The 14,496-nt window shown below is 39.9% G+C and overlaps 1 protein-coding gene across 5 annotated transcripts in view; it reads left to right on the forward strand.

Moving 5' to 3' along the window:
* Positions 1-216: 216 nt before the first annotated feature.
* Positions 217-14,496, forward strand: part of SRBD1 (S1 RNA binding domain 1) — a 123,230-nt gene continuing 108,950 nt past the window's right edge. Inside the window, exons 1-9 of one of the 5 annotated variants that reach the window (XM_030268992.4) lie at positions 217-831; positions 1,566-1,673; positions 5,423-5,519; positions 6,780-6,856; positions 7,274-7,439; positions 8,357-8,704; positions 10,108-10,274; positions 11,457-11,574; positions 11,711-11,849. In XM_030268992.4, coding sequence (XP_030124852.4) covers positions 6,780-6,856; positions 7,274-7,439; positions 8,357-8,704; positions 10,108-10,274; positions 11,457-11,574; positions 11,711-11,849 — 1,015 coding nt within the window. In that variant the 5' untranslated portion in view covers positions 217-831; positions 1,566-1,673; positions 5,423-5,519. The remainder of the gene's footprint in view (positions 832-1,565; positions 1,674-5,422; positions 5,520-6,779; positions 6,857-7,273; positions 7,440-8,356; positions 8,705-10,107; positions 10,275-11,456; positions 11,575-11,710; positions 11,850-14,496) is intronic. The other 4 variants (XM_030268993.4, XM_072927499.1, XM_030268994.4 and 1 more) reach the window with 4 other exon arrangements.

Here is a 14,496-nt window from a genome sequence, read left to right on the forward strand (position 1 = left end):
TCCCTGACAGCTCCCGCGGCTGGGCGGTGTGAGGGGCGGCGTGAGGGGCGGTGCGAGGGGCGGCCTGAGGGGCAGCGAGAGGGACACAGGGGGCGGTGCAGGGGGCGGTGCAAGAGGCGGTGCAGGAATCGGTGCAGGGGGCGGTGCAGGAATCGGTGCAGGGGGCGGTGCAGGGGGCGGTGCAAGAGGCGGTGCAGGAATCGGTGCAGGGGGCGGTGCAGGAGCCGGTCCGAGGGGCGGTAGCGGCCCCGCTCCGGCCCGGCTGCGCTTCCTGCAGCGCGGCGCGGGCGCCGCTTCCTGCTCCGCCCCGCGGCGCGCCGGGCGGGCGAGTCCGCCATTGCCGCGCCGGCGGCCCTTTCAAACGCGGCAGCGGCGGCAGCGGGGGGTGACGAGGAGGGGAAGCCGCCGCCCCTCGCTGCGACCGGGCTGGGGCTGAGGCAGAGCGGGCAGCGGCGCCGTGTTGGCCTCGGCGCCGTGTTGGCCTCGGCGCCCTTCGTGCCACGCCGCAGCGCCCGGCAAGCGAGGGGTTCGCTCTTGTCTCGGTTGTTCAGGACGAAACGAGCCTGTTCTCCCTCCATTCCCACTGCCCGACTCCTGTGAGCGGCTGAGCGGGACCGCGGGGACGGACGGGCAGCCCTGGCTCGGCTGGGGCGGCACAGCTGGCAGGGACAGAAGGCGATTGAGAGGTGGCACATTGCCGTGGTTCTCCCACGGAGCTGCTGCCCTTCCCAGGCGGTGAGGGTGACATTTAACTCTGTTAGCCCTTCCGTTTGAATGCTCTCAACATATCTGAAGAAATCGCTGCCGCCAGGGAGGGAACAGGGCTTCGGAGTACGTAAAGTGTATTTTCATCTCGGTCGCGTTTCCGGGCCGAAAAGAAGTGATTTGGGGTGGTAGTGAGTCACCAAGCAGCAAACAATGCATTGCTCTCAACTGCCCTTCTACCTCCAAGCTTCTAAAATGAGTGTTTTGGTGTCATAAACTCTGTTGAGGCTGTAGCCATGCAGAAGTGATGTGTGTTTTCCATATCCTTTTGGGAGTGAAGACATCCCGTTAATGAACCAGGATGGATGTGGTTCTGTGGGACTGGTTTGGTGGACTGGAGAAAAGGAATAATTGCACGTGGTGTAGCCATCTGTTCCTGCATCAGAAGCAGTATCCCCTGATTTTGATAATGCCTTCATAGGTGGTTTGAGAGCAGTGGATTGAGGAAAATGCATGAAAAGTGTTTGTGTCCTCCCTTTCTTGGGCAGACTTGATTCATTTACAGGGCGCTGCATCACATGGGTTGTTCCTTTTCCTCAGTGATACTATTAATTATCAAAACAGGCATAGGATAGAATGCACCTTCTAGGGGCACAGACTTAGTGCTTTGCCTTTTTGATTATACTTCTGTAAGTAAAGACACAGTAGGTGCTGTTCTTACACCTTTTCCTCTGTGATTAGCTTTGAGGACTGTTTTGGTGTATGTGTGTGTACCCTGTATGTCTCTCTGTTTCTTTGTGGTTGTAATTTTCCCGTTAGTGCTGGAAGTTCCTAAATTGTGTCTGCTGCTCCTTCCTCAGGCAGGCCTGACCGGCTTTGTACAGGAAGAGTTCCTGGAAATCTACACTAGCTTCTCTGAGCAAAAGTGCCTGGGAGTTCTCCAAGGTTTTAACCTTGGGAGGATTACAGTAAGTTGGATTTATATTTGGCAGTACAACTTAGCTGACTTATCTCTGCAGGATAAAAACCTGGAGAGACAAAGATTTCCATACAAGTCCCTACCATTGGTCTACATGACATCTTCCCCCCTTGTTGCTGACTGTATGCTCACATTTTGGTATTTCTTTTCCTTAGAATGTTATTGCAGTGAAGGTATCTTAAAATGACAAGCAAAATCAACCTGTTGAAACTCACCTTCAATATTGAAGTGGCCATTCTGCTTCTACTAACAATGGTCCAAAGTTCCCTTGTCATATGGGATTCATATAGTGCTCTCTTGTCCTGCTCCAGCTCCTTCTTGTTATAAATGCTGATTTGGCTGGTATTGTTAGACTTAAGAAGAAGCTAAACTGCAAAATTCTATTATTCTTGCTGGTTTATTTGTTACAGAAAAGCAAAGGCTGTAGAGCAAAGTTTGAGGAGCTTCCTGCATAGAAGCTCCTCAAGCTCCCTGTTTTGTAAGGAATGTGTTGCTTTGGATTAACTGGAAAAGGGATTCAGAAGTTTGTGTGCTTTTCAGCTGGACAGGGCTTGTTGCAGTTACTGAAATGAAATTAATTTCCAAGTTTATTTGTGATGGTGGTCGTGTTTTGGGTTGTTTGTTGTGTTTTTGTAGTTGCGTTTTTGGTGGTTTTTCTTTTTTTAATCCTGTGCCTTCAGGTAGGAAAATCTATTAGGGCTATTTTTGAATCTGAAAATCATTGCTCTACTGATGGAGTTTTAAAAGAGGTGTGTGCTAGTGCAGGGTTTTTTTTTGTTGGGAGAGTTGGGCAAATGGTGGTGGGGAGTGAGAATTCTTTTAACTAATTACTTTTATAATGTTGCTAAACTTCTCTTTCTGCAAGTGGTTGCTTATGCCACTGGGATTCACATAAGAAGAAATTTATTTTTAATGGTTTGTGCCTTTGAATGAATAGGGATATTGAAGAGAATAGCAGTCTCAAAACTAGATTTGGATTGCTCCTTAACATAATAAGGTCTTTCAAACCTCAATCTACTTATATTCTGTGTGCAACCTAGACCTATTTGGGGAGAGAGACCAGAGAAATTATTATTTCCTTGCTGTGTGTTTTGTGCATACCCATATTAGGATTCTGTACAGTAAAGGATGAGAACTACTTGGTCAGTCTTTATTCTGTGTGTTGTCTGACCCCAAACTTCAGTAGCCTTATTTTAATGAGTAGCTGACAGGCAGGGAGAAGTGTACAATTTGCAGCCATCCAAACTGTGATGTGGAGCTCTGCATTGGATGCAGAGGATTGAAGTGGTGAGAACAAAATAACTGGCAACAAAACTGATGCCAAACTGTTTGGAGAGTGGACCTAGAAGATGTATTTACCTACAATAGCAATGATATAAATAGTTTCAGCTCTTCTTTACCGGACAGCATAACAGCTCTGTGAATTTTGTTAATTTTTACCTGGAAGGTACTTTTGAAGAACGTGCTATAACTGCTGAGTTTTATGGAGACGCTAGGCTTTAGTGATGGAAGAGTGTGTTTCAAGCAATGATGTTTCATGCTGTCATTTGGGACGTGGACAAGCAGGCAAGTTTTGATTCCCTTGAGCAGAGGATCAAGGGTCTAGTGTGAAGGTTCAGCATTAAGGTTTCAGCCTATCCTAGAAAAGCATAAGATCTACAAATCTCTACACAGACAGATTTGAAATGAAACAGCAGTCAGGAACTTAAGTATATGGGCGAGGCCAAAGTTTCCAGGGCCTAGCTCGTGTTGTCTGCCATGGAAGTAAAATATTATTGGTGAAGTAAGGCAGAACTGTTTTTCTTATAGAGCAGCATTGTCAGAAATTAAAAGGTTGTTGACACTGTACATAAAATAAGAAAAGATGTGTTGGCTGATAGTTTCTGGCCAGAAGTTTACTAGCTACAGGTGTGAGAAGAGCTGCTGGAGCAGAGCTTGTTAAATTTGAATATGACATTTGGCAAGCTGGTGAAATCCTAACCAGAGTGGCTGGATAACATGTGCACAATTCAGGATACTGTGTGTTTACTTACTTCAGCTGATTAGGAAACACCAAGTACTGTGAACTCTGTGATACAAGAAGGGAAGATGACCTGACTGGTATAAATAGGTTACTCTTAATTTTTCAGTTTTGTAATTGGCTCTTCCACAGCAGTGGGATTCTTCTGGATTTGGAAGGGACTATCATTTCTTTCCTTGGGGTAGAAACCAACTCTCACTTGCAGTATGGTTAACTGGAGCTGACAGAAAAGGAAGTGTTAAAGGCTTTTTCCCACTGAGGCCAGTCTATCTGGAAAATATAATGGGAGATAAGTGGCCAACTTCACACTGGCTTGGTCTCAGCATGGTGTGGGAGGGTGCATAAAGCTGTTCCCAGTTCCCTCAATGCTCAAGGTAGGGGCTGTGTGGGACAGTGGCAGTAGCTTATTGAGTGCCTTGTGATGCAGTCAGTGCATCTACACAGATGCCCCGTGTGGAGCTGAAGTCTTTGCCTGTTTCTTGAGTCTTCCTGCCTTATTTCAGGGACTGTCTCCAGTACTAATACTCTCTGTATTAGTTATCTCTCATCATCAGTGGCATTTAGACTTGTTTCTTTTTCATCCTCTTCCCTGCCTCCCCCTCCACAGTGAATCACAGAAGGACTGTTTTTCTTAGTCATTAAATGTAGGTGTTTGCACACCCCAGCACGGGCAGATCAGGAGGAAAATTTAGCAGACAGCTGTCTGGCGATTTGAAATTAAACAAGAAGTACTTTAGTGGGTTCCAATTAAATTTTTTTTTTGTAAACAAAAAGCATATATGTAGTAGCTATAAGATTCTTTTCTACAAATAGGAAGTACATTTAGTTTGTTGTATTCATTATGAAAAGGGGCGGTGGTTATAATTTAGCCCCACCTTGCAGTGGAAATAGGATTTTTTTTTGTGTTTTTTTTTTTTTCCTTTGTGATATCCCATGCTTGATATATATCTTAGATATGCTTTTTTGGTATTGGCTTTTATTTTCAGCTGTAGAACTCCATTTTGGCTTCTGACCACAGCTTGGCTGTTCATGGATAATTACTAAGGAGCTCATCTCCTTCTGCAGATATGGAGAGTTAGATAGGTCACCGGTAGTGGATGTAAGGCAGTGCAATTAACTTTAAAAAGTGAGCATTACTCTTGCCATAATCTTACTTAATGTAATGACACAAATGTTGAGATGTTTTGAGACTCTCAGCCACTTGAAGTGAGGGGGGAAATACTAGCAGAAAAAAGGACCTTCCAGAGGAGGTTTTCCTTCTACCTGGGCTTATGGGTAGGCTCCAGAATTTTCATGGTCTATGCTGAGTGTTCCAAACTGACAGAGATGTTTAGGGTGGTGTTAATCAGTATGAACAATGCTGACCTCAAGTGAGAGACCATGTGTATTGGTCTTTTCCTTCTTACTTGCAGTGATTTAATGGCTACCCATGAAGAAGCTGGTTAGAGTGTTTAAAAGCTGATCACTTTCCTAGAATACCCAGCTAACTGTATTAGCTGAAAGAAGCATGAAGTGTTCCCAGCACCTTCAAAAGAGTGGATCAGGGATCCATCTGCCTTTGATGTTACCTAACTTTGGGAATCTTAGTGTTTGGTATTTTTTGTATCTTCCGTTCACACATTGAAGTATGATATAAAAATTGAAACATTCTTTTAATGCCTCTGAAGTAATGTGAATAAATAAGTAATTAATTCAGAACTGTGATTATGACTTTTTAGGTATTAGGAGCAAAGGAATACAGAGAAGCAGAGTGTCTGGATGAGTTTGGGGGTGTCTCAGAACTGACAGTGAAAAGGCACCTGGGAAGCTGAAAAGGTGAGCAATATTTTTTGTGTTCTTTGGAGATTTGTGCTTTTCTGTGGTAAATGTGTGTTCCAGCCAGTCACATTATGGAACAGCACAGAAATGCTGACCTGTTATTGACCAAGATTGTAGCTCCAAGAAGGTGCTTTACAAGTGAGCCAATGGTGCTTTTTGGTGTGACCCTCAATACTGCTTCTTTGAATGCAGTGCTGAAAATTGTCACAGAAATTTTTGTGCTGCTTTACAAGAAAAACTTGCTGAAAGCCATTAATAACAAGTGTGTTCTAGTGCTTGAACAGAGGTCAGAATGAAGTTGGATTAAAGGGCGTTTTGCCCTTGAGTTAAATGGCACTTTAGAAAATGCTTATCTGATAGGTATTGTGCAAACATGGGACTTTAAGGTTCCTATTGCAGTAGTAAGGCTGGATCAAAGGTCAAGGTATAAAAATATGAAGAACGATGAAATTGTACCAGATATAGGTAAAATATGCTTCTGAATTTTGTAGTAATTGAAATAAATTACAAGTTTTTTTTACTTTTTAAAGTTTTTACAGTTTGATTTTCTGGCAGATAAAATTTTGAGGCTACCTAACATTTTTTAAATAAGACTGCTAAATATGATTATTGAATTTCATGGGCTTAGTGACAAAAATTTTGTAACTGTTCGACTGAAATACAGCTCTTGTAGGTATACATCTTGGGTCAGGAGAAAGCACGTGCCTCCCCTTTTAACTTTTGGTAGTTGTTTTATGCACTTTCTATATTCAGAGGAGCACCATTCAAAATAATAGCTCTCATTGCATGCAAGCAACAGATAGTCCATGAATGTAAAAGTCTAGCTGGAAATGGATAATTGCCTTGTCCTGTCTGATCAAATCCACACATTATCTCACTTTATTAGATTTTAATTTTATTTGCTATGATTTTTAAATGGATGGAGGGAAGACTGGCATACTATATGTGGCACACAATAAAGTGAGAGAACCAGTACCCTTTTTGCTAGAACAGCTTTACATGAAAGCTAAATAGTTACCTCCATGTGAAGGGAAAAATAGTTTGAGATGTTATGGTGCTGGTTTGTTTGCTTAGTTGAAAAGAGTGTTGAATGTGTGCTGCTGTGGCCTAAATTCTTGGATACTGAGAAAACCAAACTTGCTCTAGAGGAAACTTTTGTGATTGCTGAAGACATTATTAGGGCACATTTGACAGTGAGCTGAAGAGAATACAGCTTCAACCAAATTTTACGTTTCTCTCTTCTTTCCTTTGTTTCAGATGTCATCTCTGCCAAGGAGGGTGAAATGTGTAGCCAAAGCCCCTACATCAGAAGAACTACCTTCATTTCTTAATTCGTAAGACCATTTTTTTCCTTGGGATTTTTTTAAAGGATTATGCTAAGCATTAGCAATTGTGTAAGAACAACATTCAGTTTCTGAGAAATTGATTTTAAAATTTTCATGCACAAAACTTCAGTTATAAAATGCAAATTACTTAGGCTTCTTCATGCTCATAATGAAGATAGGGTGAAAATGAGTTACCAGTTGTCCAGAGTCACGTGTACGACATGTGTCTACATCATAAAAGTTGGTAGATTGTTTAAGCCATTAGCTCTGCAACAGTGTGAAAGATCTGTGTTTGTTGACCCTCTCTACCTTTCTGTTAATTTTTCCTGTTCACTTTCTTTCATGCAAAAAACAACTCAAGACTAGCTCGCTTATGTATTTTTTATTATTCTCTTCAGCAATATTGTTGATTCATTTGTTTTTCAGGACCTCTGAATCAGAGGAGGAAGAGGAGGAATGGGTGCCAAAAAGTAAAGTTGCCAGGAGAGCTAATTTGCCAAAGAAAACTGAGGCAAAAACTAAAAAAGCTGCTGCTCCACAGTCAACTGTGGCCAGGAAAATGGTCAAGAAGGTAGCAATAAAAGAGGAAATGGTGAGTATCTATAAGCAAGAGACATTTAATTACTGCTTTTGGGAAGTAACATGAACAGTTTTTCAGACTCTGGTTCAGTTGGTTGCCTGGGTCTCATCAGATGATAAAATTCCACTGGTCCTGTGAATGTTCAGTATGTTGGATAAGCGTGGCATTGTTTAGAATTAAAGTGTCCATAATATAAGGGTCCTCCTTTAAAATTTTGGTCAATGATAATAGGATGTGGTTTTCCCTGGATATCTTTCAAGAATTAAAATAAATAAATGCCTCTGTTCTTTCTGTAATATGTCAGGTTTTGGTATTGCACCTTTGTTGTCTTCTACCTTTTCAGTGTTTGGGTACCATAAAAAAAAAGGCAGCCTGTGCTTACATTTCCTTGCATGGCTGTTCAACCCAGTAAGGATTGCAGTTTTATTATTATTAATGTAGAACAGAGTTATATTGAAAATTAGATACTGCTGTCAACTATTAACTTCTGAGATCACATCATGACAGAAGCCAGTCGTCCTGACTTCTGAGGATGATCTCTGCAGAAAGTGAAGAAGGTTAAACTGTATCTTGGCAGACCAGATCTCAGTTCCAGTTCCCATGCTGGGAACCTAACACCTCAGAAGTGCTTCCCTGCCCTGCTGTTTCCTGTTTTGTTGACATGAATGGAGGCAAAGATTGTAGGTCAGTGTCTTCTGAAGGAAGGTCATATTATTTGATCTAAATGAGAGGTCTGCTGTGTGTATTTGTGTTGTTTCCTCCATGCAAGATACATTTCAGGTTACTTGATTTCTGGCTTGGTGTTTTGGTGCCAGAGACATTACTTGGCAAAATGATGTCTGGTAGCAAGTCTTTTTAGAGTTTAAATGAAATATTGAACCACTTTGTAACAGTCAGTACCTAATATGATTTTAATATCTTTTTGGCAGGATGTCTCCTTGCCTATTGCACCTGTAGAAGATAATAAAATGAAGCTTCTAAAATCTAAGGAAGAAAATGCAGGCACTAAACCAAAAAGTTTAAATCGAATGCCAGAAGTGCCTAAGAAAAAGGAAATAAATTCATTCCAAGGGATAAACCAAAACAGTTTAGTGAGTGATGAAAAACCCTCAACAAGTGTTCCTGTAGTGAAACAAGAGAAATGTGAAGAGGATTTTGCATTTGATGAACCACCCTCTAAAAAGATTAAGCTGAATGCATGTCCTGAGGGAAAGCCAGTTAAAAATATGGGAGGCAAAATAAAAGAAGAATTTGAAATGAACTGGGATATTGTACAGGTATGAGATATTTTCCTTTTCTGAGTAGGATCTTAACATACAATTTCAGTCCTCTGAAGTTAAGTAGTCATTTTATCTCTGCTTAGGTTGTCATAAAATGTGTATAAATATAGGTGTTGGTTGGTAACTGTTAAAACTTCAAACTTTTACATCATTCTAATATCTGACTTTGGATGTCCTTCGTACAAAGCTTGCCTGTAACAGTTTTGCGTGGCTCTCCAGTATGAGCACATGGGATTATTGGTGGATGTACGCAACTGAAACTCCCACAGGAAGGGATGCTGACAGATTTGGAATGTTTGCATGCAGTTTTACAACTTAATATTTAGTCAGTGTGGATCATTTAGTTGTGGAGACCCATTTGAGAGTGTTTATCAATTTATGGTTCCATCAGGAAGGAGATTTGCCTTCCTCACACAACAGTGATAACAAGGGAGATATCGTTTTTGTAGGATTTTAACTTTGAAGCCATTCAGGTGGAGGCAGTTTTAGCGTAGCTCTTGTACTGGAAGCCTGGGTGTGATCATGGAAGATTTTAATATGACTAGAATGGGAATAGATAGGACATATTGTATTCATCATCCTTAGTACAGTCTACTTAAGAAAGCTGTAAAATTTTGTGGGTTTTCTCACATTTTTCTGGAAATACATGTGGAGAATTTGATCCTTTTGTGCTCTAAAAGGAGTGAGTATGATTGTGCAGGTGTTACATTTTTAGGTTTCAGAATGAAACTTTTGAAAGGCTTTTGTATCAGCCCTCTACAGTAACTACTGTAGTGAAGTGCAAATGAATCGTGATGGTTAAAATGTTGCTAGGATAAGCTGCTTGTGTCAGTAATTCCATATTGATACCCTGTAACTTTAGGAAGCTCAATTTGTACAAAATCATGTTTAGCTTTGCAAGGCTTGGTTTGTCTTGAAACTGTCTTTAGTATTGCTAGTTTCCTGTTACTAGTTGAGTGGGATTTGGATCAGCTCTGGCTTTGTGGGTTTTGTTTGTTTAGCTGAACCATGAGGTATGTCAGTGTTGGCTTTAAAAAAAAAAATTCCAAGTTTTCTGAGTTACTGTGTACAGTTTAGGGTGTCCCTGCTTTGTTTTATAATTTTGGTTTGATGTTTTTCATTATCTTTTTTTTTTTCTTTTTCCCAAGAGGTGCTGCTTCCTACATTTTTTACTGTGACTACAAGTTTCTGGAAACATTGGTTGCTGCATGTCTTGCTCAAATACTGGGTGTGGTGGCTGGATGCGTGAGAAGTCTGACATCCTGTCTTGGGGAGGACAGTAGTCTCTGCTGGCCAGAGCAATGTTCTGGGAGTGGTTTTGCATGGTGAATGAGAGGCTGTTTAAAGCAATCTACCATCTCTCTTTAATGTGGTTGGGTTTTTTTTCTCTCCTTTGGCAGGCCTTGTCAGAAGTAACAAACGTTGAACCATGGGTATGTGCAAACTTAATTTGGCTCTTTCAAGAGGAAAACACGATTCCTTTTATCGCTCGGTACCGAAAGGAGCTCATCAATAACCTGGAGGCCGACACCTTGCGAGAAGTGCAGCACGCGTTGGAAGAGCTACGGTAAGCGAGTCAAGAGCACAAGAAGGGGTCTGGGTGGGAGGTGAGCAACAACTGGCTGCTGCTCCTGTGGCCCTTGTTTTACCTCCTGGTACACACTACAGCTGTAAAGGAACTAATAAAGAAAATAGTTTACAACTGAGGTAATTATGCTTGATGCCTATCTGGAGTTTTGTTAGGTTTTTTGGGAGGTTGGATTTTTCTTGTTTTTTTTTTTTAATCCAAGTAACAAGAAATCTAGAATTATTAATTGCCAAAGAAAAACTAGCATCTTAATTTCTTTGCAGTTTATTAAAACTGCACATAAAAACTTGTACTAAAAGAGTAGTTAATAGTTGCTGGAAATACGTAGCATGATGAAATGGAAGCTCCATTCTTAGCAAAAGAATCACTAAGAACCCCTTGGCTCCCTGCTTGGATCAGGGAAGCTTCTAGTGAAAAGCCCTTCTTAGATTGGAGTTACCAGGAGATGTGGTTAGACTATTCCAGATCACTGCAGGAAAGAAATGATCAGCAAAGCTTGTGGCAGTGGATGAAACTGCTTTCATTCCATCTTACTTTTTTGACTGACCCTGTGTTCTTGAGACAGCAAGGGAATAGACAGGTCAGCTGTTCTGTCAGCTTGGTGTCATCCTCCTTGTACTCCCTGCTAACCCCTACCAAGAGATCCTTTCCAAGGAGGGAAGGTGGCCTGAGAGAGTTCTTGTCTTAACAAGTAATTAAATAATGACAAAATACCTCTGCTGCTTGTGGTCGCTCCCATGTATCTTACTGAAGACCTAGGAGTTTAAATCTGCTAGCCTGTACTGGATGCTGCAGAGCTTTTTTGATATGAGTTCTATCTGTAAGAGCTCATGAGTGTGAATTGATTCTAAGGCCTTTTTATTTGGCTTCCAGGCCAGTAGTATTACAGAAGTGCGTGGAGCAATAATTACTATCAGTGTTACTTGATGATTTTTCTTAGAACTACCACAGGATATTTTGATACAGTTTTGAACTACCTGAAGAGAGAGAAAGATGGTTAGAAACTTTTAAATTATCAACTTGGTTTATTGAACGTTAACATGAGTTACAATTCTCAGGGGTTTCAGAGAGTTTCAGCCGTGTAATAGACGAGGTCACAATCAATAGACATTTTAATTTACTGTGAAATGTGACTGCTAACATTAATTTCTTGCATTTCAGTACTGTTGCAAAGAAGACACATACGATGATACAGAAGTTGAAGAAAGAAGGGAAGTTATCCAGTTGCCTTTTAAAAGGATTGCTAAATTGTAGAACTTTGGAAGAATTAGACCATGTGGTCAGTACTCTAGTCTTTCTCAGATCAGCTTTAGTTTAAATGTAATCTTGCATTACTAAATAGTGCATTGCATAGTTGAAATACTTCGCTGCTTTTTAATAATTGGTTTTGCTTCATTTGTTCTTTTTGTTATAAGTCTGCACCTTATAAAACTGGGAGTAAAGGCACCAAAGCCCAGAGGGCCAAGCAGTTGGGATTAGAGCCTGCTGCTCTCTCCCTCCTGCAGAATCCTGTGGAACTCAATCTCTTTTCTTACATCAGACCCAATACCAAAGGTAAGTGCTGTACTACTTTGAGGAGTAATGTTCTAAATGTCTGAAAATATTTTAAGAGGGAAATTACTTTAATTGTTCTGATGTTGCTGGAAGTTAGGCAGCTACTTGAAATTCTACAGTGCTTTCAGCAGCATGTGATAACATGTTAACACATTTATGACTCTTCAACCTTTCCTCTCTTTGTATTGGAAATAGTAATAATTATGGAAAAGAAATGACATAAATCTGGAGACCTTATAGTTGACATCTGTATTTACTGGTAAGGGGGAATCACACCACACACCTGAGACCTTTCCATTGTTCTACTTGAATTCCTGAAGATTCAGTGCTGATTGTACAACAGGTTTATGCTCATAGTCTGTACAGAAGGAAATGTCACCCAGCAAAGCACATCTTAATAAAAACTGGCCTAGGGGATTGAGAGTGAGCAGGAGAATTTGTGTCTGAATGACAGCAGGGATTGGAAAATATGTAATTTCTGTAATTTGAGCAGGAACTTTTAACAGCATGATTGTCACATATAGATTACAGAATTGTGTGTCTTTGTGAATGCAGTTATGGGTGGATCTGTAGGGGGCAATCTCTGACAAAAAAAATGTGAAGATTGCTGCAGTCTTCTGTATCATGTTAAAATAGAGATGTACTTCTATTCTTCCCCAACACGTATTTTTTGAATTTCAGCATAAAGGTACTGAACCTTCTTAGTAAGGCTGGCTGTTACTTTTCCCACTTCAGTTTATTTAAGTATTACTTATAAAATTCTGCTAATTTTGCAATGAAAATCAGTTACCAAATATTCTGGTTTTTAAATTACTACATTTCAGCATACGTTACTACTTCATACAGCAGTTTATTGCAGCAATGTATTGCATTCTGGTGCAGTCTAAAGAGCCAAAAAAAAAAAATCTCTGTGAAATTTCAGATAAATTATTTAGAATATATTCAAAAGCAAGTACTGTTTGTTGCACCATAAACATTAGTTTTTGGAAAGCGGTACACCTATTTTCAGTTCTGTGCTAAAAATAATGCTGCTTAGGTTTATATAATGGTCTACCTTTGAAAGACATCAGAAGTTATATACATCTGTGAACTGGGTCACTTTTATCACTTTGGGAGCCAGTTTGACAGCTTATATACAACTTGAGATCAGAGTGATTTTTTTTTTTTTTTTTTTGAGCAGTGAGCCATTTGCAGTACAGAAAATTTTCATCAAATCTTAATATTTTGGTTCTTTTAAATTCTCAGCGTTTTTCAATTTATCCTAAAAATAAACTGAAATAAAACCAGTAGTTCATGTTTCAAGGCACGACATTGGAAAGTTAAAGAAGCAGGCTAACCAGAAAACTTTGTTCTTTTTTATAGTTGTATGCGTAATCAAAAATTTCTCTAATTATACAAGCATGTGCTGGTGGACACAGTAAAGTGTCTGTGTGAGTGGTGCTTGTTGAATGGGAACTTTTCCATTGTTTCCCAAATTCTGACTTGTTTGAGGCCTGTGCTATCTCATTCAAATAATCTACCCGAGTGTCTCAGTCTGTGTTCAGTATGATGCATGTCTTCAAATTCCCTTAGCTTTGTGTTCTGACATCACTTCTACCATAACAAATAGTAACTCATAGATGTAAGGATCCAAAATTTACAACTTCCAATAGGTTTAGGCATTTAATAATGTATTCTTATTCTCACTTTTTTTTTTCTTTCTGGCAGTTAAGTTTAGCTTCCTCATCTTAAAAAGGGAAAGATAAAATTTTTTTATAGTGTGTAACTTTATAGCCTAATCAGAAGCAGGGTTCTGGGTTCAATGAATAGGTAAAGTTGTGCAAGCTGTTAAAATGGTGTAAATAAAGCTGTCCATTAGGCAGCAGAGTGAACAGCAACATGTGTTGCAAGAGACAGTTAATGCTGCATCTGCCAGCTCTAGGATTCTTGCTGTTTGTTCTGAGGCATTCATTACTGACTCCTGCTAGAAGCAGAGCTAGGTATATCAAATTAAAATACCAGATGTCTGTTTTATTTCATTATCTCTGCTTCTGGTCTAATTCAATCCCTTTGCTAGGAGAATTATGTCCTTCCTCTTTTGGCCATTTGAATGGGTTTTGTGTGTTGGAAATAAACGGAATGATTCTGTTATCTCTCCAGAGATATGAAGACATTTATAACTCCATGTCTTTGAAGACATTTTATAACTTCAGTGTTTCATAGGAGAGGTTGATGGTACCCTGACCTCAAAGTGTTGTTGTGCACACTCCTGCTACAATACAGTGGAAATATAAAACTGTTCCACAGAGAAAATACAAGATTACCTACAAAGACTTTTAGGCAGTTTTCATACCAGTAGCAAAATACATAGACTTCTGCTGCAGTTGCTCATCTTATTAAAAACTCAAAAATTTTACTTTTTCAAAAGTTATGTTTAAATATCCAGTTTTACTATTGCACTATTTAAATGTCAAGATTGTTAGCATGTAAAAATAAATATTTTTCTCTAAATTTAATATAATTTTGACTTACAATAATGCACTGGTCACTTCAGGCTCATTAAAAATATAGTTTCAGATGTTTTGGAGAGGAAGCTTTAGTTTATAAAAATTTTAATGAATTGGGATTCTTTGAAATCTTTGCAAGCCAGTCAGATACCTTTAATCAG

The sequence above is a fragment of the Taeniopygia guttata genome, chromosome 3 (genome assembly GCF_048771995.1).
Source record: "Taeniopygia guttata chromosome 3, bTaeGut7.mat, whole genome shotgun sequence".
NCBI lineage: Eukaryota > Metazoa > Chordata > Aves > Passeriformes > Estrildidae > Taeniopygia > Taeniopygia guttata.